The sequence below is a fragment of the Cricetulus griseus genome, chromosome 3, assembly GCF_003668045.3.
Source record: "Cricetulus griseus strain 17A/GY chromosome 3, alternate assembly CriGri-PICRH-1.0, whole genome shotgun sequence".
NCBI classification, from domain to species: Eukaryota; Metazoa; Chordata; class Mammalia; order Rodentia; family Cricetidae; genus Cricetulus; species Cricetulus griseus.
The window spans coordinates 194,230,753-194,257,702 of record NC_048596.1 but is presented as its reverse complement, the minus strand read 5'-3'; the positions used below and the strand labels follow the sequence as shown (position 1 = coordinate 194,257,702).

Genomic DNA, 26,950 nt, shown 5'->3' with positions numbered 1-26,950 from the left:
ATATACACCTATGTTCTCAAATCAATTTTTCACTCACTGAGAAGCTGTTTACTGTCTACTGAGTTTCTCCTTTGAGAATATGATAAAGCTGAATACTTAGCTCAGGGACAGCACAAGGGTCTGAGTTCAATCTCAGCAACACACACACACACACACACACACACACACACACACACACACAAAATAACCTTGTTAACTCCTGAAACTACTGAAATGATGTCTCCCAGGTGACTGTGCACTGGGTGTGCCTGCCTCTCTGGCATGACCACAGGCTTCCTGTAACATCCTAACATCACTACCGTCAAACCTTAGCTTCATGCACCATCAAGTCCTATAACTCAGAGAAATTTTCCTATAAACCTACCTTTCAGCTTTCCCTTTAATTAGCAATGATGCTGTTGGCTGCGGCCCCAGGACCTTTGCAGCAGCCTCCCATCAGACTCAGAGGGTCCTGGGTGTGATGAGTCGGGGCAGGCACAAGGACATGAAAGAAGCTGGCACCCCAACGCCCCAGTATCACAAGCAATGAGGCAGAAACTGTCCTAAGAGCAGTTCCCATCTCCTGTTTCTTCAGATCTATCTAGTCAACCAACATGCTGGTGGCAGTTAACACACATTGAGCTGAGCCCCTGACCAGGCATCTTTGGGGTCCTGTGGAATCCAATGGCCTTAATTGTAGAATCATTTGCCTCTTAGCTAAAATCCTTTTCAGAAACTAATAAATTAGTTCCCCATGCCTCAGCTCATCCTCTGTGGAACTCAATTACCTGGGTCATCGGCAGAAGCTTGTTCACCACAGAGGAATTCCTGTTCACTCTACAGAGGTATAGGAAGCTTAACGACTTGAAACTGTTGTCTTTATTCAATGAGGCTGAGGACAGAGAAGGGCAAGCATGAGGAGCAAAGTTTGGGGATCCTCTATCAGGAGTATAAGTTAAGAAAGTTGTCCAAGATGGAAAGATAGCAGGAAATGTCCCAACTCCTCCTGCCCACGGGGGTGTCTTCAGAAACGTCATCTCTATGGTGGCTCGGAGAGAGAACATTGGCTGTCACAGATGAGTCTTTTCCTTGGGGCTGATTATAAGGTTCTCCCATACCCAGACACACTCTCGCACAGGCGCGCGCGTGCGCGCGCACACACACACACACACACACACACACACACACACACACACACACACACACGGCTTCTAGGAGTAGAACCTGCTGTTGCTGACTCTCTTCTCTCTCAACCTGAAATAAAACATAGTGAATCCCATCAGTGGGTATCATCCACCCTACCTAGCAGGTCACTTGTGGCTGAATGGGGGAGGCTCTGGGCTCCTAGCACACCCTGAGACTCCACTTCCTCCTTGGTAAATAGGTGCAGCAGCTCTTCAAGGATCCAATGGGAACACACCTTGGGTCAGGAGCTCGTGAAGTGTTCTTTGAACACTTGTTCATTTGATGCTTGATCTGGTATTATTCGGCACCACTGGCTGCCTCTCCCACCCACCCCATGTCTACAGCCCAACCAGAAACCTCCCCTGGGGAGAATTCTGCTCAGATCTGAACCACTTAGCCTACAGCTGACCACTCAAAAAGGACAACTTAAAAGTTAGCACTCACTGCAGCTTTATAGTAGAGTGCGTGCCTAACCATGTATGAGGTTCCAGGTTTCCCCAGCACAACCCAAGCAAACCATTAATGCTCACCATTTATGCTTATTATTAGACTAAAATATCCATGGTTAAAATGCTAAGTCAGGAGGGACTCCCTTGCATGGGGATGCCAATATCTCTCACTCCCTAATGGGGGCGCTAGAGAAACAGTAATTCCATGATTGGAATTTCCAAAAAAGAAAATGGGGGAATGAAGGGACCAGCTCCCCATTTCGGCAGCCATGACAGTAACATGTGCTCTATGACCTTGTCTTAGTCACTAGAGGTCAGATGCCTGCCTCGTGACAAGGAACCAATCAGAAGTTAGCTGGTGGCGCTATGCTTTACGGCTCTTGGGTGTGCTTTACAGACAAGCGCACAGCAATGACACAGAGAGCATAGCAACCACCCTGGGAGGGCCTATGGGCCATAACAACCAGTTGACCAATCAACACAGGGCAAACCCTCCAAGCCTGGAGGCACACCAATCCTGAGCCTGTGCATACCCCTAGACACTCCCTTACGCTGCCCTATAAAGATCTGTGCGCAGCGGCTTCGAACTGTCTTTGCTAGCCATCCGACACGGCGGGTGGATCAAAGACCGGAGCTAACATGTGGTTAGCTCGTTAAACTGCAATAAAGCCTCATGCAGTTTGCATCAAGCTTTCACCTCCATTCTGTGATTGGGGTGGCCAAGGTTCTGGGCTAAGATCCTGGAAGCCTGAGCTTTTTGGGGGTCTTACACTTGAGGTGTTATAAAAGGAACCCCCAGGCGCTGAGGTCACTGATAGAAGCTCCAGGACTACGCACACGGGGCAGGGGACGGCAAGGGTGGGGGGTAATGAATACCACACCCGACTACAGCTACCTCCGGTTACACTTCTCCTGGTACAGCTGCAGCTGGTTCTCGTTGACATTGAACTCCTTCACCAAGGCATCGCGGTTGGCTCCACGCAGGTTCTGGTGTGTGTCGTACAGGAAGAGCTGATTATTGAGTTCTTCTTGCCGTCTCCTCAGTTGGCGACAGGAGGAGTAGAGTTCCTCTTCACACTCCTGGGGGAGGGAAGAGAACAGACCTGTGAGGGATGTCTTCCAAGCCAGCATGGGAAACACACAGGGGTCTCACATGTGTGCCTGTAGTGACTGAGTGCAGAGGATTTTTTGCAACTGGGGCTGCTCCCGGAGTCCCGGGGCTAATTTAAGCAAAGGTGACTATTGCTATATGGTAGAACTTCCATCCAAAACTGGTGTTAGACCCCTGAGAAAACTCAGGTATCCAGGGTCCCAGGCCACCACTGTGGTCACCCCAATCACCAGGCAGATTCGAAAGCTTGCTGCAAACTGCACCGAGGCTTTATTGTAATTTAACAAGCTAACCCCATGTTAGCTTGGGTCTTTCACCCACCCACCAGGGTGGATGGCTAGCAAAACACAGCTCGAACCCGCTGCTTACCAATCTTGTAGGGCAGCGTAAGGGGAGTGTCTAGGGGTACCCACAGGCTCAGGATTGGTGTGCCTCCAGCCTTGGAGGATTTGCCCTGTGTTGATTGGCCAACTGGTTGTTATGGCCCTAGGCCCTCCCAGGTTCGTTGCTATGTTTGCCTCATTGCTGTATGCTTGTCTGTAAAGCACACCCAGGGTCGTAAAGCATAGTGCCACCAGCTAACTTCTGATTGGTTCCTTGTCACGAGGCAGGCATCTGACTTTCTAGTGACTAAGACAAGGTCATAGAGCATGTGTTCAGCCGTTATGGCTGCCGAAAGGGGAGCTGGTCCCTTCACTGGAATCTCTCCTGTCAGCTCCAGACTCTGCTTCACTATCATCTCCTCCAGTAGCTGCTAAAGCCCTTGATCTTGCAAATGGCACTTTACTATGAAACCCTGAAACACAAGGGTACTGCGTGCCTCTCTGAGTTGAACCTGTTTGTCACGTGGTCAGATTTGCCTTCTGGCTTTTTACCTGACTTCATGGTTGTCTATGCATATATATATATGTTCACAGCGAAGAAAGAGTGCCACAAGGTGAGGACAGGGGCAGCAGAGAAGACAATTTAATATTGTGCAAGAGACTTAAAAGGCCAAGTGGGGCTGGGGAGATGCTCACTCAATAAAGTGCTTGGGTTGTAAGCATGAAGATAATCCCAGAACCCATGTAAAAACCCTGGGTAGAGCAGTGCAAACTTATTATCAGCCGTGGGGAGACAGAGACTCATAGATCCCTGGGGCTTACTGGCCAGCCAGCCTAGCCTAATTAGTAAGCTCTGCGGCAGTGAAAGACTGAATCAAAAACCAACCTGGAGAGAAAGCCCAGTCACTAAGAGTTGTTGCTGACCTCACAGGAACCCGAGTTCAGTTCCAAACACCCATGTTGAGCAATTCCCAGCCACCCCTCACTCAGGCTCCAGCAGATCCAACACCCTCTTCTGGCCCCCACAGGCACTCTCTCACACATACACACAGACACACATTCAGAACTCTAGTTGTCTTCTGTTGCACTTCTGTGAATAGCTAGACATGAGGTGGGGGGCGTGAGGAGTGGGAGCTTTTGATGCACAGCAGAACTTCTGTCACAGTTAGCCCCTCCTGCTAACCGCAGCCTCTGCTTCAATGACTACGTTTCTATTGGCTTGCTGACGTCTCACGAATGGACACAGCATCTTCACCAGAGATGCTCTTTCTTGGTCCCTCCATACCCAGCTCCTCCATCCCAGTGTTATCACATGACTGAGTGCAGTGGTTCCCAAACTGTGGGTTGCAATCCCCTTGGGGGTTGAATGACCCTTTCACAGAGGTCCCTGAAGACCATCAGGAAACACAGATATTTACATGATGATTCATAACAGGTGTAAAATCACAGTTATACAGTAGCAATGAAAATAATCTTATGGTTGAGGGCCATCACAACCTGAGGAACTGTTTTAAAGGGCTGCAGCATCAGGAGGTTTGAGAACCACTGCTGCAGTGGTTTGCTGAGGGCAGATCTTCTGGCGCCACTTCCTACCACAGCCACCTCCAGTTGCTTCTACCAGCCATCCATGGGTACAGGAATCAACTTTTTGACCCCCCCCCCAAGAATTACCAACGTTCTAAACGGCTCCTAGAAAAGGCAAATCCTTTCTAGAAAGTTGCCCATGTGGAGAATACCTACAGCAGCCACAGCTTAGGAAATGCATTTTCTAAATAATAAGCCTCAAAAGTCAAAATTACTCTTTGATATGTGGGCTGCAGAAAGCATGTTGCATCTGCAGGCATGAAAACATTAATCTTGTCACAAGGCCCTTGGGTGACCAGCACACCATCATTGCACAGCAATACTTGGAAAGGGAATTTTTCTTCGGAGGTCTCGATGGCAGGCTTAAACGCCTCAGTAAATCATGTCATAAATGGATGTGCTGTCACCCAGGCTTCAGAGTGCAGAGTAGATTTAGGGTAATCCTCAGGGCCCTAGGATTTTTAGAATGGTAAACTAGCGCTTCACATGTAGCCGCCAGCCACATTAGCCCTAGCCAAAGGCAGACTAGACTGTCTCTTGAAGCCTGGCGTTGACATCTCTTTGTAGCTACAGAATCCACCATCACTTCCAAGAGGAGATTATTTCATCTACCCTGAGACTGTACCACACAGGCTCCTTCATCCACAGTCCGGGGACTATGGCTGGCTCTCCTGGATAAACCGCTGCAACCCCTGCATCAGCACCCTCTGCTTCATCTCCCACTGTGATGCCATGGAGCCGGCTTCTTTCCTTAAAGGCTATGAGCCTCCCTGCTGACTCTATCATTTTTTTTCTGCAGCTCTCTCACCTTCCTCATCCTCCACAGAATGGCAGAGAGTCAGGGCTTTGGTTAAGCGAATGCTGTGGCCACCTTGATCTTCTAACCAGACCACTGGAGCTTTCTCCATACTGAAATAAGGTGTCTCCTCTGTTCTTATGAGACTTGCTTCTTTTCCCCCAAGAGCCTTTCCCTTGCATTCACAGCTTAACTGGTGTGCTAGGCCTGGCTTCTGCCCTGTCTCTGCTTTCGACACGCCTTCCTCACTAAGCTGAGCCATTTCTAGCTTTTGATTTAAAGTGACGGATGTGTGGCTCTTCCTGTCACTGGGATATTTTATTAGCTGGTGCTCTTAATTGTGCCCCAGGAGATGAGGAGGCCAGAGGAGAAGCAGGGGAGGATGTTGGTCAGTCCACAGAGCAGTTATCATCCTGCAGCACCCCCAAACAGTCACAACAGCAAGATCAAAGATCACAGATCTCCACAGTGGCTCTAATAATCTACCACATGTTGGAAATACTAGAATATATTCACATGGGACAGGGACACACAAAGCTACCATGAGCTGTTAAGTAAAGGCTGCATGAAAGGTTCCATGCAGGATTGCCCCAAACCTTCACTTTTCAAAATTCTCACATATGAGAAAGCAAGGTTTGCCTGCATAGGTGTGACATATATTTCATTAGTAATTTTAGGATTTATTTTTGTGTATGAGTATTTTGCCTGCATGTATGCATGTGCACTGTGTGTATGTCTGGTGCCTGTGGAAGTCATGATAGGATCTTGGATTCCCTGGAACTGAAGTTTCAGGCAACTGGGAGCTGTCCTGAGAGTGCTGGGAACCAAACCCAGGTCCCCTGCAAGTGCAGCCAATATTCGTAACTGTTGAGTCATTTCTCCAGCCCTGGAGAATACCAAAGCATTTTCAAATACCAAATACCAAGCATTCTCAACATCTGTCTAACTTGATGGTGTCATAGGCAAATAATGACTCAGGGGAGGGAGAGGTCAGCATGTTTGAAGGTACAGGAAGGTTTGCTTTGACCCAGAGCATGATCAAAGTTCTCAAAGCTCCCAAAACAAAGAAGTAAGGAGACTTTTGTCTCATAAGTCAAACTATTGTGGGCTTATTGTTGTGCACACCAGATCATCCAGACTATAAAAACATATTCTTGTGTTTTTACATTTATTTTCTTGTGTCTTAGGCTTCTTTCCACAGGAGACGTGACACACTGCAAGCATGGAGGTCAGAGGTCAACTTAGCAGAGTCTGTGAGTCCTGGGGCTTGAACTCAGGTCATCAGGCTTCAAAACAAGCTTTGTTACCCAGAGTACCTCAACAAGTTCAAAGAATTGTCTTTATCCTGAATCTGAATTAGCTTTTACTTCACAAACTTCTTACTGTCCTGTCCTTTGGAAACAAACTCTTGATCACTTGTTATTGTTTCTCTTGATGCTTTATAGTATTTTGTATTTCTTAGCGTCTCAACATGTGATTCAGGCTGGGTTACAGGCTCAGGCAATCCTGCCCCAACGCACATCATAGCTGGGACTAAGGTGTGTGCACCTGGACCTGGCTGTCTTTAGTACTTTAATTTTACATTACTGCTCTTCTTAGTGTTCTTCGGTCCATTTCCAATGGTCTGATTCCTGCCTTTTGTAATTTGTCTTTAGGCATCTTGAAAACCCCATATTATTGGAATCCTTCCCTGATAAAAAGTCCAGCCAGTTGTCCAGTTAAAAGCAAGTCCTTATCCATGTCACTGTGGTTACTATATTGTTAGACCCCCGGAAAACTCAGGTATCCGGGGTCCCAGGCCACGACTGCGGTCACCCCAATCACCAGGCAGATTCGAGAGCTTGCTGCAAACTGCACGAGGCTTTATTGTAATTTAACGAGCTAACCCCATGTTAGCTCAGGTCTTTCACCTACCCGCCATGGCGGATGGCTAGCAAAGACAGTTCGAAGCCACTGGGTACAGATCTTTATAGGGCAGCATAGGGGTAGTGTCTAGGGGTACGCACAGGCTCAGGATTGGTGTGCCTCCAGGCTTGGAGGGCTTGCCCTGTGTTGATTGGCCAACTGGTTGTTATGGCCCATAGGCCCTCCCAGGGTGGTTGCTATGCTCTCTGTGTCATTGCTGTGCGCTTGTCCATAAAGTACACCCAGGGTCGTAAAGCATAGCGCCACCAGCTAACTTCTGATTGGTTACTTGTCAGGAGGCAGGCATCTGACTTTCTAGTGACTAACTTCTGATTGGTTCCTTGTCACAAGGCAGGCATCTGACCTCTAAGTGACCAAGGCAAGTTTATGGCAAGCACGTGTTCGGCTGTTATGGCTGCCTAAAGGGGAGCTGGTCCCTTCAATATGTTCCACTTCTTGTCCTGACCACTCCTTTGTTTACTCTCAAGGTTAAGTTTCTGTGTTTTCTTTCCTCCTTGCAGCCCTCCTGTGAGTCATGCATTTCAATAGAGCTGTTTTCAACAATCTCATTTAAAATGGTATTTCCCTTTTATGTCAAAATACCTCTTCAGGATACCTTCAGCCCAGTCCCCAGCCATCAGGGGTGAAACCTTTAGGCTGCTTATTTTTGCCTGGTTTTTGGGCTGATTGCTTGTAATTTCAGATCACAGAATTTTTCATTACGGAGTATTTGCTTCTGTATCCTTACTTGATAGCACCACAAAATCTTAATCAGTGTTATTGCCCCATAAGATACACAGGCTTCCCTGGTTTTTCCACCGCTGCACTTTACCATCTAGAAGTTTCATTTATGTATGGGGGCTACCTAGGGACTTTCTTTAGGTAAAATTCTTGTAAACTCAGAAGCCAAGGTCGATGTCAGGTGTCTCTCTCCATCCCTCTCCACCTTAATTATTTGCCTTTGAGACAGGGTCTCACTATGTAGCACTGACTGGGTAGGAACTCAGCCTCAAACTCACATATCTACCTGCCTCTGTCTCTCCTGAGGCTGAGTCCTGAGGTCAGAGGTGTATTCCACTATGCTTGGCTAAAGGGACCAGCTCCCATTTCGGCAGCCATAAGAGCCGAACACACATTTGCCTGACCTTGCCTTGGTCACTAGGAGGTTAGGTGCCTGCCTCGTGGCAAGGAACCAATCAGAAGTTAGCTGGTGGTGCTATGCTTTACGGTTCTTGGGTGTGCTTCACGGACAAGTGCACAGCAATGACTGCAGAACATAGCAACCACCCTGGGAGGGCCTATGGGCCATAACAACCAGTTGACCAATCAACACAGGGCAAACCCTCCAAGCCTGGAGGCACACCAATCCTGAGCCTGTGAGTACCCCTAGACACTTCCCTTATGCTGCCCTATAAGATCTCTATGCAGTGGCTTGTGTCGTCTTTCCTAGCCATCTGCCATGGTGGGTGGATGAAAGACCCGAGCTAACATGGGGTTAGCTCGTTAAACAACTACAATAAAGCCTCGTGCAGTTTGCATCAAGCTTTCGACTCTGCCTGGTGATTGGGGTGGCCACAGTCCTGGACCGAGATCCTGGGGGCCTGAGACTCCGGGGGTCTTTCACCATGTAGCCTGGCTTTTACATGGGTACTGGGATCCAAGTTCAAGAGGTGGGTCTCCTTCTCTTCTGTGTGACAGTTTTGTTCATTGCCGCTTGGGGTTTTGTCCAATTGGTATCTATGTCATGTTATTGGATCATGTTATGGGAGGCAGGCATAGCAGTATCTCTCTGGAGCCCACATGACCAAGCTCTAGCTGGTACGGCACAAGGAGGATCTTAATGTACATCTTCCAATCCCTGCCCAGTGGAAGAAAAATCATTTCTCAACCTCAAAAAACTCCCAGACCAGCTCAGCTCTTGGTCCTCTGGAATTCTGGATTTATACCCATGCCCTTTTCCAGCCTCGCAGGAGGCTTTTAGCATTTTTATTCCTCTGTTGTTTTACATGGTTTTCAAAGGCACCAATGTATCACAGCTTTTCTTCAAAGAAAGCTCACTTTTGCAGGGTTTTGCCTTCATCTGGAAAGCTAACACGAGGGGCCTTCCTCGCTACCTTTTGTCCCTTGCTCCCATCAGCCCAGAGCAAAACACAGCCCAACCCAAATTTCCCTGCCAGGTACCACCGGCTTGCTTGCTCCCTGATGGTAAGGTGTGTGTGTAAGCTCCCACACTGAGTTCTGTCCAGCATCTCCCAAATGCAGGTCATCTGGGCAGAGGCTCCTTCCATTGTCAAGACTGGCTCTAACAAGCCAACCAAAACCCATTGCTGACTTTCAGAAAACATTGCCCCCTAAAGCACTGGTTCTCAGCCTTCCTAATGCTGCAGCCCTTAAGGCAGTCAGTTCCTCATGTTGTAGTGACCCCCAAGCATAAAATTATTTCCATTGCTACTTCATAACTATCATTTTTCTATTGTCATGAATCGTTATGTAAATATCTGATACTCAACCCCCAAAGGGGTCACGACCCACAGGTTAAGAAACACTGCCACAAAGAAAAGAAGTGCTTTTTGTTCTTTGCTCTATTATTACACTGCCAAATATCTAACCATCGGGAATATTTTTAATCAAAAAAAGTTATGTGACGACCTTTATTATTTACAGAGTTAACAAAGACTAAAACCCTACTAACAACTGAAGTACCCAGCAGCAGGAAGAGGGGCTGAGTGACTCTGGGACTATTGCTGAAAAAAACAAAGCGTCCAGGGCTTTGAAAAATCACACACCAGACAAGAGCTGCTTCAAGCCATCTGCAGAGGGGTAAAAGGGCACACGTGTGAATCCAACTTCACAAATATCACGTGCATCAAAAAAAAAAAAAAAAGAAGAAGAAGACAAAGCAAAGGAACCAGCAAGTTACTAACAGGTTGTTTGTGGGGTTTTATTTTTTAACCTCCCTCTTTTTTTACCCTGCTGCCCAAATTAAAATATAGCAAGGAATAAAACAGTGCTAAAATACTCCTTAAAAATGTATTTGGCAAACACAGTAAGGGACTAAGGACTGGTAAAATAATTGTTGTGTGTCAATGGCCACCGTGGAAGAGATCTGAAATGTTTATGGACAGATTTCTGATACTTAAAGCTCTATTTCAAACGATACTTCATGGGAAAAATCCATCAGGGGTCTCAATGGATCAATCCCTGTTCAGAAAAGTCTTGCTGGTTCTTTCATCCAGAGGTTATAGTGACACATCCAGCAAGGTTAGACCCTAGACATCAAGGAGGAAGCCTAACGTGTGGCCTGCACCGTCTCTGAGAGAGGCCTTCATCCTAACATGGATGGAAATGCCAACTGGCAGCCAGAGGCAGTACAGAACCAGGTGACAGATGCGCAATTAAATAAAGGCTCAGGAGGCAGCAGCTGAGATGAAATGTACACAGACTCAGGCACATCCTCTAAAGCAGCAGACCTGCAAGAGGGGACTTTCCATTCAGGTCCTTCTTCCCAACCCTGATCCCCTGCACTCAACAGTAGGGTGTCTCTCCCCCCCCCCCCCCCCGCACATCAGGCATCCCTCATCAAGGACGACAAAGCTAGGGAAGCACAATTTCCTTTCAAATCTACTCATTCTCTCTGCTGTGGGTGATCTCTAATAATTTATTTATAACAGTTCCAGGGTGTTTACAACAGCTTTGCAAAGTGCTAGCTTACTGCCTTCCGCAGCCGTGTTTACTGCCTGGTTTTTCCATGAAAACTTGCAGTATGGCATAGAGGGGCATCACAGTTTTGGCTCCCCCAGGCAACAGAGGGAAGAAGTCCACACCCGACAGTGGGCGGTGGGGCAGGGCACTGACTCAGCAAAGCCTCCTCTAGCTTCCTTGTTTTCAAGGCTTCCGGTTTGCAGTTCTACCACCCTGCTAAATTATCCAGTCCCATTCCTTCCATATCTGGGAATGGAGCCTGCACGAATAATTCAGACATAAGTGAAGAGAAACTTACATGGAGACGGGCTTGAGAGCCTGAGGGGTAAATGGGTTCCATCTAAATGTCTGACTTGGAGGAATACTGAGTTTATGGCCAATCTACTTAATGGCAGAATCTAATATAGAAAGGTGCTTAGAATCTCATTTTCAAGCAGTGGTTCTCAGAGAAGGATATGGTCACCTGAGGGACGTGTGACAATGCCTGGAGAGTTTATGCTGTTGTATGTGGTAGGTACTGCTGGCATCTAGTGGACAAAAAGCATGGATGCAATCTAGCATCCTACAAAGAATATCCTGGTGTAGAATCTGAACGATGCCATTGTCAAAGTTGGGGGTGGGGGCGTGTGTGTGTGTGTGTGTGTGTGTGTGTGTGTGTGTGTGTGTGTGTGTTTAGACTAGTTTGAATGAACACACACACACACACACACACACACACACACCTAGGAAATGAAGGAAGCAAATGAACTCAATACTGATTTTTCTTTTCCCTCTAAATATAATCTGTACTGAGGGGTTTTGTTTGTGTGTGCAGACATCATATGGCTGTGTCTGAACATGCGTGTGGAAGCCAGAGGTCAATGTTGGGTGTCCTCAGTCTCCCTCCACTTTACTGCTTGAAATGGGATCTCTCACAGATCTGGATTTCACTGATGGGCTAGCCTGGCCATCAGGCCTCAGGAGTCCTCTCCTCTGGAGCCCCTGCCCAGGCTTTACAGATTAGCCCTGCTATGTCTGGCTTTTATGTGAGTATTGAGAGTCAGAACTCGGGTCTTTACACCTACAGGTACTTTCCCAGCTGATCCATCTCCCCTGCCCCGTGGGGGGTTTAGTAATCATACAACAATTTTATCTTGACAGATTTATTAAGCATCTTGGTCTTATTTATAAGTTGGATTGTGCAAAATTCATTCTGAAGAGGAGATCTTTAAGACCCATGAGGTCTTAAGCATTTTGCTCACTCAGGCACAGCATAGGAAGGAACTTAAACAAATGCTCCTGCCTGGGCCTTTCTACCACAGAAAGAACGTGGAACTGGCTGGCTGCAGGGTGGCTGCATTTAAGGTTCAAGTGAAAACTGTATTTTTTTTTTAGTTTAACATTTAAAATTCTTTTCAAGATGGAAACTGTTCTATTATCTCTTCCCTTCAGATAGAATTTCCTCATCCTGAGGTTATCTTATTCTGCCCTTGGCCAACTATCACTCTCTGCTCCCTGCCTTGTTTTCCCTATTTGTATGTCTTCTTTCACCCTGATGCCTCATGATGCTTGAGAAACTACCATACTAGGAAGCCAAGTGTTCTCACCTAGGAGTCAGGTTCAAGATGGATTTATTTACTTGTTTGCTTGTTCATTTGCCTATCTATCTATCTATCTATCTATCTATCTATCTATCTATCTATCTATCTATCTATCAAGACAAACAAGGTCTCCCTATTTAACCCTGGCTGGTCTGGAACTCACTATATAGACCAGATGACCTCAAACTCATGGAGATGTGCCTGCATCTGCCTCCCAAGAGCTAGGGTTGAAGGTGTGTATCGCCATGACCAGCTATACATTCAGCAATTTTCATTGCCTGAATTACCATGAGGGCTGCTAAAGGTTCTTCCCCTCCCACCCCATTTGAAAGCTCTGGGCTATGTTACAGGAATTGACAATCAAGAAACTTCCAAAACATTAATTGTTACAACCAAAAGAACATAACAAACCAACAATTCTCCACCAGAAAGCACAATAAGGGTCCAGTTGCAAGGCCAATAATATATCAGTACACTGGGACCCATGGACACAGTTTGCTTAGGTTACCCAAAGGGAAATGTAGATGGGTATCAAATTCCCTGGCTCTTGTCAAGTTTTCTGGGTTTTCTGGTAGAAGAATGAAGAACCATGGAAAAATGAATTACCTACATACCAGGCATTGCAAAATAGGACTTGCTCAATCATGTTCATTGCTGTTCTATTCATAATAGACAGAAATTGAAAATAGCCTAAATATCCATCAATGGACAAGTGGATAAAGAATATGTGATAGTTATGCAGCAAGCTTGAGGCCAATTCTGGCTACATAAATCCCTGTCTCAAACAAATCAAATTAAAAAGCAAATGGAGGGGGGAAAAAGAATATTGCTAACATTTACACAATGAAATATTACTCAGTCATTTAAAAAAATGAAATCATGGGGTGGTGGTTGTGCACACCTTTAATCCCAGAATTTGGGAGGCCAGCCTTGTCTACAGAATGAGTTCCAGGACAGTCAGGGCTACAGATAAACACTGTCTGAAAAAACCAAGGGGGGGAGAAAAAGAAAAGAGAAGAGAAGGGAAGGGAAAAAAGAAAATAAAAAGAAAGGAAAGGAAAGGAAAGGAAAGGAAAGAAAAGAAAAGAAAAGAAAAGAAAAGAAAAGAAAAGAAAAGAAAGAAAAGAAAAGGAGTGTCTGGTAAATGGATGAAATTTTTTTTTAAAATCATCCTAAGTGAGGTCTAGACCCAGAAAGATAAATATGGTGTGTATTTGCTTATATGTGGGTGTTAGCTGTTAAGTCTTTGATAAGCAAGTTATAATTCATATAACCACAGAGGTTGCATATGGAATAAGAGAATGGGGGGAGATAAGGATCTCCCAAGGAAGGTGAAATAGAATAGATAGTTATAGATGATGGATGGAATGGCAGAAGCAGGAGGATCAAACAGAGAAGGGTAGGGAAGAGACAGGGTGACAGGAAATATGGGGAAGGGTAACTTAAACTAAGGGCCATTTATGGAGTTGTATAGTAAACTAATAAAGTGGACACTTCCTAAAATATATACATGTATGAAGGTAATCTGAATGAAAGTACCAAATAATAAGGGAGATGGAGACCCATTTGGCCATCTCTCATCACCAAATGAATCTTCCAGTGCCAAGAATGGACTATATCTAATCAAGGAGTTGGCCAAAGAGATTCCATGAGAGCTTGTAAACAACCCAAGCTATTGCCATGGCTACTGGTTACTCTCCACAAACTGATGATAAGGCCCTATTTTGCTAAAAATAACACCTGTACAACTCACTGAGCATGGAGAAGTGGAGCTGGCGCCTACCTAGAGCCTTTACTCCTATGGACTAGTGTTCTTGGTACTTGAAGATACCTTGCAGGATACCAAAGAAGAAAGGTAAACACCAGCCCAGCTACAAAGTCTTCAGTATACAGTGGTGGCCTACCTGTAAGACGCACTAGTGCAATAGTGGCACAAAGCTGTGGGAGTAACCAACCAATATCTGATTTGAGCTAAGGCCCAATCTATGAGATGGAACCCATCCCCAACACTGCTCAAGTGGCCAAGAACTGGAGACCAGATAGGCCAGGGACCTAGAGGGAAACCAAATACATTCTTCTAAAGGAATGTAGCTATAAAATGACTGACATTCTGCTATACTCATAGATCACTTTTTGCTCTGCCATTATCAGAGATTCTTCCTCCTATAGTAGATGAGAGCAAACAACAGAAAGCCACAGCTGGACAAGGTGCAGATAGTGAAAAACCTTGGAACACTCACTCCTAAATGGGGTGTCATCACCAAATCTCTCCCTTCAGGGGATCAGGAAGCCATGTGGAAGAAGAGGTGGAAAGACTGTAAGAGCCAGTGAGTATGGAAGACACCAAAGAAACAAGGCCTTCTAAACACAACAGGACCAATGCATATACAAACTCACAGAGACTGAGCCAGCATGAACAGGGCCTGCACAGGTCTGTACCAGATAGGGTCCCAGCACAAGCCCCTAACATCAATTTCCAATGGATAACTACTCACAAATGAAACGTTAACTTTCTCCAGTGGAGTCTCACTGGGGATACAAACCACTCTTAAGGGTAGGCCCCATGTCCTGCAGCAGATGGCTAACACAAAATGGATTCAGTGGCATCTTGGGAGGTTCTTTGTCTCATAAGGTATTTTTTTTAACCTCTCAAATCCTTTTCGCGTGTGTGTGTGTGTGTGTGTGTGTGTGTGTGTGTGTGTGTGTGTGTGTGTGTATCATGGCTTCCAGTTTTGTGTTTTAGGGAATTTCTGTGCCTATGAACATGTGTGTCTCTGAGTCTACATGTGTGTATGTTGTGCTCTTTCTTTGGCATTTTTTTCTTCTGTTTCTTTGTTTGTTTTGCCTTATTCTGGTTTGGTTTTATCTTATTTTATTATTATTCTTTAGATGCCTGTTTGCTTTTTATATTTATTGATTGATTGATTGATTGATTTTTTGAGACAGGGTTTCTCTGTAGCTTTGGAGGCTGTCCTGGAACTATCTCAGTAGACCAGGCTGATGTCAAACTCATAGAGATCCACTTGCTTCTGCCTCCCAAGTGCTGCATTTAAAGGCATGTTCCACCACTGCCCAGCTTAAAATAAACGGATGTTTTTTCAATCTATGAGTGCTCTGTCTGCAGGTATGCCTGCAGGCCAGAAGGCACCAGATCCCATTATAGATGGTGGTGAGCTGCTATATGGTTACTGGGAATTGAACTCAGCTCCTTTGAAAGAGCTCTTAACCACTGAGTCATCTCTACACCCCTGCTTGGAATCCACAGAAAGGATGTGGATTCCAATGGGAGAAAAGGTAGGGGAAATCTTCAGAGAAGCTGGGGGAGGCAAAACCGTGATCAGACTATATTGTATAAATATTCAATAAAAAAAGAAAAAAGAAACAAAAATTCTAGCTATGTGGGTTAGCATCTACGGGAACCTAGTACATAACTCATCATGTTCAGTATCATTCAGTGAGGCCAGGATCTTTCTGCCATATCTACCTATTATGATTTGAATGCAAAAATAGCCCCCACAGACTCACATGTTTCAACATGTGTTCCCCAGCTGTGGGACACTGTGAAGGAAGTGGGTCACTGATGGAGGGCCTTGATGTTTTTAGCCCAGTCCCACTTCCTATCTGGTCTCTACACAAATTCCCCCCACCACACAGCCACCATGCCTTCTTCACCACAGTGGACTGTATCACCTCAAACTGTGAGCCAAACAAACTCTCCTCCCTTAGGTTGTTTCTTGGCAGGACTTGGTACAGTGATAAAAATGACTACAACACACAAACCAAGCTGGTTAGTCAAAGGAGAAGCTAAGACCCTTCAGACAATGGCAACAAAAGCACTAGAATGAAGGCCACTCTAATGCAGAGAGTTATAGAGTCACAACCCCCAGGGGAATCAGGGGTCCACTCTTCCCCCCATACACACCATTGAATATTCTTAGACCCTTTGAAGCCACAACCCAAGGCCAACAGGTGAGAAACATGCCCAGAAAGGATGAGCTCTACTGGAAGGAGCATCATCTGACCAGGCTGTTGGTGACAAGTAACTATGGGGAACATCTTCCAAGTATCTCCACCTTCAGACTACAAAGTCCACTCCAGGATCCTCCCACACTGTTTGAGAAAGGATGCTGCCAGGGACGCTCAGAACTAACTGGCCCTGGGTGGGTTGCAGTTCATCAGTCCACAGCACTTCTATTATATTCCCACCCATGCCCAACTTGTCAGTGTCGTCCACTCACCAGGACCGGCCGCATCTCACAGAAAACCAGGAGGGAAGCCAACTCGATGTCTTCACTGTATCCATTCTTCAGAGGGACTGATCTAAACCCTGTCTCAGAAACACAAAGAGCAGAGCCAACGGCAAGTCATTAACATCACTCTTGGCTTTCTTTCGATAACCTGGAGGTGGCATGTCCTTCCAGAGGGTAGAGAAGTCAGTGTGCCATGCTGGGGACTACTATCCAGATACCCAAGTTCCCATCCTAAAGTCACAGGGAGGGACTAGCATTCTTGACAAATGCATCCACACAGGGCTATTGGTGAAATTAGAAAACATCTGCCAACTAGAAATGATTGGCTCAGAAGAAAACAAAACTGGGCTGACAAGATGGCTCAGTCGGTAAAGTACCTGGTGCAAAGTCTGACAACCTGGATTCCATATGAAAGGGGAGAAACAATTCCCATATGTTTTATTATTTAAATTTGAATATAATTGAACACAGACAGAAAGAAGTAAAAAAATCTACATACTACCCCTCATTGAAATTAGAGTGGTCGGTACTACTCTGGTTTAATTACTTAAATACGCATGAAGTCAAAAGAACAATCATTAATCTTCAACCACTACCTCCACTCAGGCCTTTACAGAGCCTGGGACCAGGGAATGGGCTTTATCTTCAGTGATTTCCTACCTATCGCTCTGCAGTCCGTGGCTGTATTGATCACCCTCTCTGGAACTCATTTCCTATTTACAATCAGGACCCACGTGCGGCAGACCTTGAAATGTGCCTTTTTATTTAGGATGGACACAGGGTGAACTGGAGCCGATCCCCCCGTTAAATAATGTGTGCATCAATCCTTCTCAACAGCTGTTGGTCGTCTTGTGTGAAAGTCCACAGAACACAGAATGCTACCTCCCTAGCCTGCTGCTCACTTCTGTGAATGGCCTTTCCTCTCTAAGCAGATGTTCGTGTTTCTTTTAAAAAGCACAGATCCAGTGAACAGTCCCTCGAAGCTTACATTTAACCTTTCATCTTAGTCATCTGTTCTTGGTGCCCCTTTTGTCATGGGAGCTTGTTATTTACACGGTATCTGCTGATCCTCCAGGATAAGTAATGCACACATTAGAGACACTCCCATATCCTTCCTCCATCCGTGTGTTGGTCCTTCTCTTAGAGAATATCCACACTAGCCATTATATTACCACCTTTTAAAAAATTATGTTGGTGTGTGTTGGTGTGTTGCACACACACACACACACACACACACACACACACACACACACACACACGCAAGTGAGGACAGTGTTCGGAGCCAGTTCTCACCTTACACCACGTGCATCCTGAGGATTGAACCCAGGTCATCAGGCTTGGCATCGAGCACTTTTCCCTTCAGAGCCACCTTACCAGTCCCATCTTAACACCTTTAAACGGTATCTATTGAATCCCCTCTTCTGCTAGTTCAGAGGAGGCAAAGAACATGACCACCCAACCTTATGACTTCTCTCCTTTTTGATCTGTTTTGGGTTTTTTAAAGAGAGTGTTATTGTTTCTATACTACTGTTTGCATCCTGTTGACTTTTTTTTAAAGAGCAAACAAGAGAAGTTTTATTAAGCAACAGAATGACACCTCCCAGTGGCAGGGAGTCTCAAAAACAAGTTGCCCTGTGCCGTTTTACAACCATGATACATACCCACAAAGAAAGGCTTGGGTTTGTTTTTCTGACATTTCATAATTTAAACCCTTTTTCAAAGCTATAAGGTGAGGGACAATTACTTACCCATGACCTCTATTCTATTATTAATCCTTTACTGTATATTTTTATTTTTATTGACTTATCTGGGGGTGGGGAGCATGTACATGCCACAGTGTGTGTGTGGAGGTCAGAAGATAATTTGTAGGAATCATTTCTCTCCTTCCACCATGTGGGTCCTAGGGGTTGAATTCTGGTCACAGATTTAGTGGTAAGCACCTTTACCCACTGAGCTACATTTCTAGCCCTTGTATACATTTTATCACATCCATCTTCTTTGTAACTCCAAGCAAGATGAAGACACGAATATACCAATATGTCAACATGCATCTTACTAATCAGGACTTGGTATTAGTTTGGTCTTTGATTAAAAAAAAAAAACATATGCAGGAAGTGTTCAAACATATTGTTAAACTTCTCAATTTCCTATCTTTTCTACTGAATTTCTTTGTGAATGTCTTGGTTAGCTGACTTTGTTCTCTTGTGCTCATATGACATAGAATCACTTCACACTTTAAATGGATCTGTCCTTTGAGTTTACAGATGGATGCTAATTGGAGTGGGTATAAAAACTCCCAGGATACATCCCTCCCCCACCCCGCCCCCGCCGCTATAACATTTGGAGGACATTGTGAGTTCATTAGATACTGCAGCACTGAAATTATCTGACCCTTTTCCACCTGACAAGTGATGAGATTTTAGGTGGTGGTTAGTTCGTTGGCTGCTCTAATTTCTGTCTGGGTTGATAATCACAGAATGTCTGCAATGCAGCCCAGTACTGGCCCAGCATAATGGAGCTGTGACTCCTGTTAAGATGCAGGTGCAGGAGCAGATTCCTTATGAGCCCTGCTAAGATTATGTGCATCTCATGGGATGACCTGGGGAGAGTTTAGTATTAATGGACTGGGAAAATAAACAGAGCCCTGGGCTGTTCTGGGTGGCCCAGGACATTGCCAAGAAGCTGTGGACTCCAGCCACAGGGAGGGACTGGCTAACAGTAGAGGCATGGGCTCTGCCCTTGGTTCCCCATGCCTCTTCTTACTGCCCAACTCTGAGAAGCCCTCATGCCAACTAGAGTCAAGGTATTTCTCAGCTCCAACCGTGAAAATAGTATTATTTTTTTAGCTTTGTTTATTTCACATAGAGAAGGGAAATGAAGAACGGTCAATATTGGGGAGACTTTAAGTACCCACTAGAAATAAGAGGCCCCTCAAGGACAGTCTACAAAGAAGGAAAAACAATGGCCAAGTACCAGCTCGTGACCTTGAAGTCCTCAGATGTTAAAAGTAAAAATGATTTAATAATAAAAGAAAAGCAACCCTCACAGGCTTCCTGTAACGGTTAAAGAAAAGGAAATGAAGGTGGTTGAGTGTGGTAAGTGTCATCTCCCTCCTGCGCAGGGCCCAGCCAATTTGAAAGCTTAAGTGCAACCATCCCAACAATGGACAAAGTTTATTTTCAAGTTTAGAAGGCCCTGAAAGCCAGCTGCACAAAAGGACTATTCATTTCATTTCCTGCCTCTCGTGAATATAGATATGCTAGGAGCTGGCAAAGAAAGGGAGAGTGTCCCTGCTGTGGTTATCTGCTAGTTAGACATGGGGTGGAGGTTCCCATTAAACACCTTGATGTTTCCTTGTTGGCTTTTTTTCAATCTTCAAGTTAAGTTGCCCAGCAATAAGGAAAGGCAGTGTGCCATGAACTCTGACTTCATCCCAAGAGTAACCTCCCCATCTTTCACAGGATGGTAGGGGAGGGGCGGAGCACGATGGTCCAGGAACCAGATGGCAATAGCTCCTTACTGCCATGAGGGCATTAAGACCAGAATTGAAAAGATTCTCCCAATACTGCTCTTCTTGCTGGGAGAAGGAGGCAGCATCACTTCCAAACCCTGTTTATTGGGCTAGTCTAAAAAGTACATAGCCAAACAGAGTCTAGCAGCTCTGATGCCGGCTTTAACATCGTCCGTATGCATGTTAGCCATCACAGGGTGTTTGTTATTATTATTATTGCCATAATGTACTCAAATGCTACTTCTAAACTGATAGATAGAAATGAGGCTTTGAACACTTCCCCAGTCTCTCACGCAAGTGTTGGGGTCCTCAGCAGTAAGATGGGAAACTGAGGCCAGCCTTCTTTGCTCAACACTGCCCAGGTCTTCCCGGGGGCGGGACATCATGCAACTGATTCCGGAGTGCCACACTGGGCTGAATTGGAGCATCCCACGGTGGACCCAGCAATTAACATTTTCTAACAGGAGTCCCTAACACATTTGCTACTTGGATATGGGCCTAGCAAAGAATGGGAGAAATGGCTGGAGAAGCTGAGAGTCTTTATGAGAGAAGAGATGGCATGGTCTAAGTTTTCAAAAGACCCAGTTCAGCACAGAATAGAGCCCAGGCTTCCAAACATCAAAAGACAGTAATTTGATATAGATGACAAAAAATGATAGTAATTTCTTTCTCTTGAAAAATGACTGCTCTGGGAAACAGGGGAACAGTGACCTCTTAGGGAACCCAGAAGGATCTATGATGTCTGTGTCGTGAATCAGCAATGCTGTGTGTGGATAAGGCAGTAAGAAATCCACCGTGCAGCTGGCCTGTGTGTTAGATCATAAATGAAATCCAGAGAGGACGCAACTGACAGAAACCATACCCTAAGGCTGGCCACCTTCAGAGAACTTCCAGGTCTGGGAAGATTCTTAGCTGTACTGGAAAAACTCAGTATAGCAGGTTTTGGTTGTTGGGTTTTTTCATATTTTTTCTTGTTTGAGAATTTCATATATGAATATAGTGTGCTTTGATCAAACCCACCATAGTTCCTCCCTACCACTCCCCCACCCCAACTCCACATGTTCTTTTTTGAACGCACTGAGTGCACTTATGCACTGGTGTGGGACCATCTACTGGAGCCAGGTAACTTCTCAGGGGATGAATCCCTGAAGAAGATGGGACTCTCCCTCTTGCAGCAGCCATCGTTACTAAGAGTTCCTCATGTTCCTCACTGAGGAGAGGGACTTCATGGGCCCTTCCCCATCTGTGCTGTGATTTGGGTCAGCTTGATCTTGTACGGGTCTTGTATGTGTAGCTACAGACATCTATAACTCTGACAATCTTTCTGTCTCCTCTTCCTCAAACCCCTGAGCTTTGGAGAAGGGGGTAACATAGATGTCCTACGTAGAATCAAGTACTCCACAGTCTCCTGTTGTCTGCATTTATCATCATCTGCCTTAAAAGCAGGCTGCTCTGATGAGGGCTGAGAGACGCCCAGATTTATGGGCTCTTATGTGACCTACTTTGACATTGTGGAAAGCAAGCATACACTGCCCCTTTGTAAGGCAAGAGGGGGTCTTGTATTGTGTTCAGCATAAAAAGAAATCCAAGAACTAGGTCAACCTCCGAGTCTAGTAGAAGACGGTGAGTTCAGAATGCTTAAGCGAGTTAGACACTGTGGATGCCAGGGGCCTCATCCTTAGGATGCTGCCAGTGACACTCATGGCTCGTGGAAGAACATATTTCTTCACCTGCTAATGAAGACAAACTGCCTGAGGCATTTCACAATGAAACCAAACAGTGCCAGACTGAGGATGGAGTAACTGATGTTTTGCTCACTGATGACGAACAAGGACTCAGCCTTTCTCCACTTTCTCCCCACCCCTGTGCTTAATGCCCACACCATCGGCTTTGTTGTGGTTTAACGTGAGCCAGGAAAGATGCTGGCGTGTTCCCGTTTACAGCCTGCAGCACACACCAATGAACTTGCCTCCCCCATGCTGAACATTCTTGCTAATGGTCCTTACCTGACTTGATCCCTTTAATGGGGTATGTGGCATGAGCCAGGAAGTTGGGGTCACTGAACATGTCCTCCTCATAGACCACAAAGCGAAGGAATGCAAGGTTTGGATCATAAATTTCAAATGTCACCTTCTCCTGCGTTGGAGCCCAGACAGGGCTGAGGCCATTGTCATCTGGAAAAGACCAAAACTTGTTACTGACGCTTGTGCCCTGCCTCCTCGGGGTAAGACGGCCTCTGCAGTCTCGGCTTCAATCCCTCCACAGTCTAGTAAATTTAATTTGCATCCGCACCCTGGTCTAAAAAGCCCTGAAGAGTTATCTTTTGTTATTTCTTTCCCAGCAAGCAATCCTGCTGCAGGCCAGCCTTCTGTGAGCACAGGAACATGCTGCCACCTCACCCATCTCACTTCATGGGATAGGAGAATGGAAGGGGGGCAGGTGTAGAGCCGAACTGGGGGGAGGGGGAGTTCAAGAAAAGAGATGAGCAGAGGACCTGTGAGATGCACCCCGGGCCTGAAGAAGAAAGGGAGCTAGGGGTCTCTGAAGAGTGTTGGGCGTTCTCATGGATGACCAGCCTTATAAGGCAAGACGTGAAGCAAACCTGCCACCCTATAAAAAGGCCAGTTTAACTGGTCTGCACCTGAGTTTTTCCTGGACTCGTCTAGTGGTTAGGCAGGTGGCTCTGCTTCCTCAACTAGAGGTTGAAGGCAGGCTGGCGGGGGGGGGGGGGGGGCGGCGGGTGATGTACGACAGCAAAAGTACATCCTAAAAATCCCTGAGGAATGGTAACCCACTTTGGAGTCTGTTGCCTTCATCTTCAAACAAAGGACCAGCGGGGCTGGGGAGATACTTCAGTCCAATGCCCGCTGTAAGCAGGACAACCCAAGTTCAGAGCCCAGCATCTGTGTCCCAGCCAAGCACATGTCTGTAAGCCAGTGCTGGGGGAGACACAGGCAGACCCCTGGAGCCCACTGGACAGCCAGTGTAGCTGAATTGATGAGCTCTGGGTTCATAGAGAGATCCTGTCTCAAAAAACTAAGATGGAGAATGACTGAGGAAGGTCTGATGTTGACCTCTGACCTCTGCAAGCACCTGGGCACACCCACACAAACAGAAAGAGCCAATTACTTACTCACAACCGTTGTCTTGAACTTGTTGCTGTCGTACTCAGCCCCACAGATTTCCACCTCTACAAAGGGACAGGCAATACTCCGCCCTAGTTTGGGGAGGTGGCGTGCCCCAAGAACCTAGGACATGGAAGGCAAGGATTGGAATTCTGGACCCATATAGTAGTGCTTTATGGATTTTTCAGGATTCTAGAATCAGACTGCACAAGTTCAAAGCTACCCTTACTTGGTGGAGAAGATGCCACAGCACTCAGAGGCATGGATGCTGATCAACCCACCATCACTGTTTGGTGATAGGGAGTGACAGTAGCTTCCCAGGCTTTGACCAGAGCTGAGGCCATGTAACTCAGCAAGACAGTATCACCTGAGCACAAGTACATGGGTACCATGACACTGCGTTTCTCAGATGGGGACAGTAGGGTGGTGTGTTTATAACGGACCCTTCATTAAGGGTCCTTACAAAACCTTTACTTTTTACATTTCTAAAATGAGGTCTCATTTATCCTAAGCCAGCTATGTGGACAAGGCTGGCTTCACCCTCATAGCAGTCCTCCTGCTTCTGTCTCCCTGGTGCCCCCAGAGCTTCAGGCATGTTAGACAAGCACTCCAAAAAAAAAAAAAAAAAAAAAAAAAAAAAAAGCTACATTCCCCAGCCCATCTCACCTAAGCTTCCTGGATCTTCCAAACTGTCTCTCGTATCTTCCCCAAATGCTAAGGTCTGGATTAAATTAAGAGAGCTCTGATGTCTCTAAGGCAAAGGGGAGATGAACTGACCTCACAGAAACCCCAGATGCACACCTCACACCCAGACAGGGCAAGTGACAGGAAGGGTTTAAAGAGGGTCATCCCAGAATGTTCCTGGGTCAACCACATAAGCCTGAAGTGCTGTCAAGATGGTAGTGGCTTAACAGAGCCAGGAGTACCACCAGTGTCCAAGGAGACCCGCCCACCTGACCACTCTACCTTGACAGTGAGTGTCATCAGGATCTTCCTCTGGGACTCTGGTGGCATCGGGTCATACTTCTCAGACCGCATGCTCTCAGGCTGTAGGACATAGCCTGTCCGCCCATTGAGTGAAAACAGTGCATGGTTCATCTGCATGTACTTGTCTGAAAGGAGAACACAGGGCAGCTATGGGGCAGCCAGGGAACACCAGCTTCCAGGTGCTCATGGGCACAGGTTACATGACCTTCCCATGATGATTTGGAGCAACTGTTCAAAAAAAGACATCTGACTCCAAGGAAATATAGAAGGCATTTAAAAGGAACCCCATATCAGGAAACAACCTTGTAAACATTAATAAATTAGAATCTACTAAAAAGGGTGTTGATCAGGGGTAGAACATTTGCTTGGCACATACAAACCCCAAGTTCCACCCCCAGCACTTAGAAAACACTTCAAGGTGAATCATTAGAGTTCAAGGGTAAGGTAGCTCAGCAAGCAGATAAAAGTGCTGGCCACGCAAGGCTGATGGCCACATAAAAATGGAGGAAGAGATTCTATAACGTTGTCCTCTGACTGTCACGTGTGCCATGGCATACACGCCCACACATACACACACAATAATAAATTTGTTTTAAGGGTCAATCATCTCAGTTCAAATAACAGGCAGATATTCAGAGACATAAACAAAGAGCCAGCTTTGTGAGATACAATGGGCACGAGGACCCAACACCTTGCAGGAAAGCCAATGCAAACATCCCTTGAGTTGGTGAGGGGAAAGGGTGAGTGTTACTCAAAGAGCAACACCTTGACCAGAAACTGTAACTATAATTTAACATCAGTTTTCACCCAGTGGGCAAAGATTGAAAGAGCTTCATAAATTACAGGAGCGAAGTTACACCAGAGGACAGTGTCCATGCTTCCACCCAATCTAGAGGAGGAACTGGACAAACGCCACAGGACACAGGTGCTCAGTGAACATCCTCAGGGCCGTTTATCAGAATGGAAGCTTCCTGGGTACTGCCCCATGAGTAAGAGATGTCTACACCTACACTTGGGAAGAAGGCTCATGGGAGGGCCCAGGAGGCAGTGGAGTGTGTGGTAGACAGGGATGGGACCTGACTTACAGATGTCCGGGTTGGGGACAGTTGTTAAATAAACTTCAGCTCCCTTCCATGGTATCCAAGTAGCTATAAAAGAATCCTCAGGATGCAAAGAACAAAGTCCAAAAATTTGTGTGCATGGGTTTTCCCTACTATGTAAGTTTCTAGAGAGAGAATATGTGTGAGCCTGAAGTTCTCAGAAAGAAAGCACCACACACAGAGGAGAGGTAAGACAGACACAGGACTCCTGGATCCAGCCACGTCTGAGGCTGCAAGCCACTCCTACATTTGCTAGTTAAAGAAGTTGTTGTGTTTCCTTCCTAGGCTAGAATGACAACACTTCTGTCACTCATGAGCATGGAGCCTGCTTCTGCCAGGTGTCCACTCAGCTCAGGGGCTTTTCACTAACCAGTGTTCAAGTTCAGCCTTGACGGGTCAACCCAGTCACTTGTTCAGAAACACCACATCCCACCAGCTGCCCGGCTGATTTCACAGGCTATGACAGGGCCACCTCCTGGTCTGGACAGGCTGTCTACCATCGTCCTTTACCTGCAGTCTGGAAATTGAGCGCCACCATCTGGGAGCCACACAGCCACAGGCGGAAGGGGTCATAGTTTGAAGAGTCAACTCTCTGTCCCTTAGGGTAGACACGTGTGAGGCCCTTCTGATTGTACCGCAATAGATCAATGGGCTTCTGCCGCACAATGCTGTCCGCCTTCGTCTCCACAAAGGAGCGGATTTCTCGGAAGTCAGGGTTTTCTGTAGAGAGGATGTGGTGGTTTGAATAAGCATGGCCCCCATGCTTGGTCTCCAGAAAGAGGCACTATTCGTGGGTGTGGCCTTGTTGGAGTAGGTGTGGCCATGATGACACTGGACTAACCTCTGAATCTGTAAACAAGCCCCAGTTAAATGCTTTCCTTTATAAGAGCTGCCATGGCCATAGTGTCTCTTCACAGCAATAGAACATTGACTAAGACAGAGAAGAAGGTCACCCTTGCTTCTGGGTGCAATGACAAAGGTCCAAGTAACAAAAGGAAACCAGGACTCTCTTGAAAAGACACTGAATGGATAGGAAGATGGCACACACAGTAGAGTGCCAACTATGTAGGCAGGTCTTGAGTTTGAGCCCACAAGTTATGGAAAAAAGCCAGGCATGGCATGTGTACTTGCAATCCCAGTATGTGGTGCTTGCAGAAGGAGGATCTGCAGAGGTCACTGGTCAGTCAACCTAGCCTGCTTGCTGATTCCAAGCCCAGTGACGGAGGCTATCTCAAAAAAGAAAGAAAGAAAGAAAGAAAGAAAGAAAGAAAGAAAGAAAGAAGAAAGAAGGAAGAAAGAAGGAAGGAGGGAAGGAAAAGAGAAGAGGAAAAGAGAAAAGAAGAGAAGAAAAGAGAAGAGAAGA

General features: G+C 46.1%; 1 protein-coding gene across 2 annotated transcripts in view; it reads right to left on the bottom strand.

Moving 5' to 3' along the window:
• Window positions 1-501: 501 nt before the first annotated feature.
• Window positions 502-26,950, bottom strand: part of Plcg2 (phospholipase C gamma 2) — a 140,933-nt gene continuing 114,484 nt past the window's right edge. Inside the window, exons 26-32 of one of the 2 annotated variants that reach the window (XM_035442708.1) lie at window positions 26,098-26,307; window positions 24,467-24,612; window positions 23,509-23,623; window positions 22,382-22,549; window positions 16,853-16,941; window positions 2,509-2,693; window positions 502-1,233 (exon numbers count right to left, since the gene is read on the bottom strand). In XM_035442708.1, coding sequence (XP_035298599.1) covers window positions 1,191-1,233; window positions 2,509-2,693; window positions 16,853-16,941; window positions 22,382-22,549; window positions 23,509-23,623; window positions 24,467-24,612; window positions 26,098-26,307 — 956 coding nt within the window. In that variant the 3' untranslated portion in view covers window positions 502-1,190. The remainder of the gene's footprint in view (window positions 1,234-2,508; window positions 2,694-16,852; window positions 16,942-22,381; window positions 22,550-23,508; window positions 23,624-24,466; window positions 24,613-26,097; window positions 26,308-26,950) is intronic. The other variant, XM_027410778.2, reaches the window with a different exon arrangement.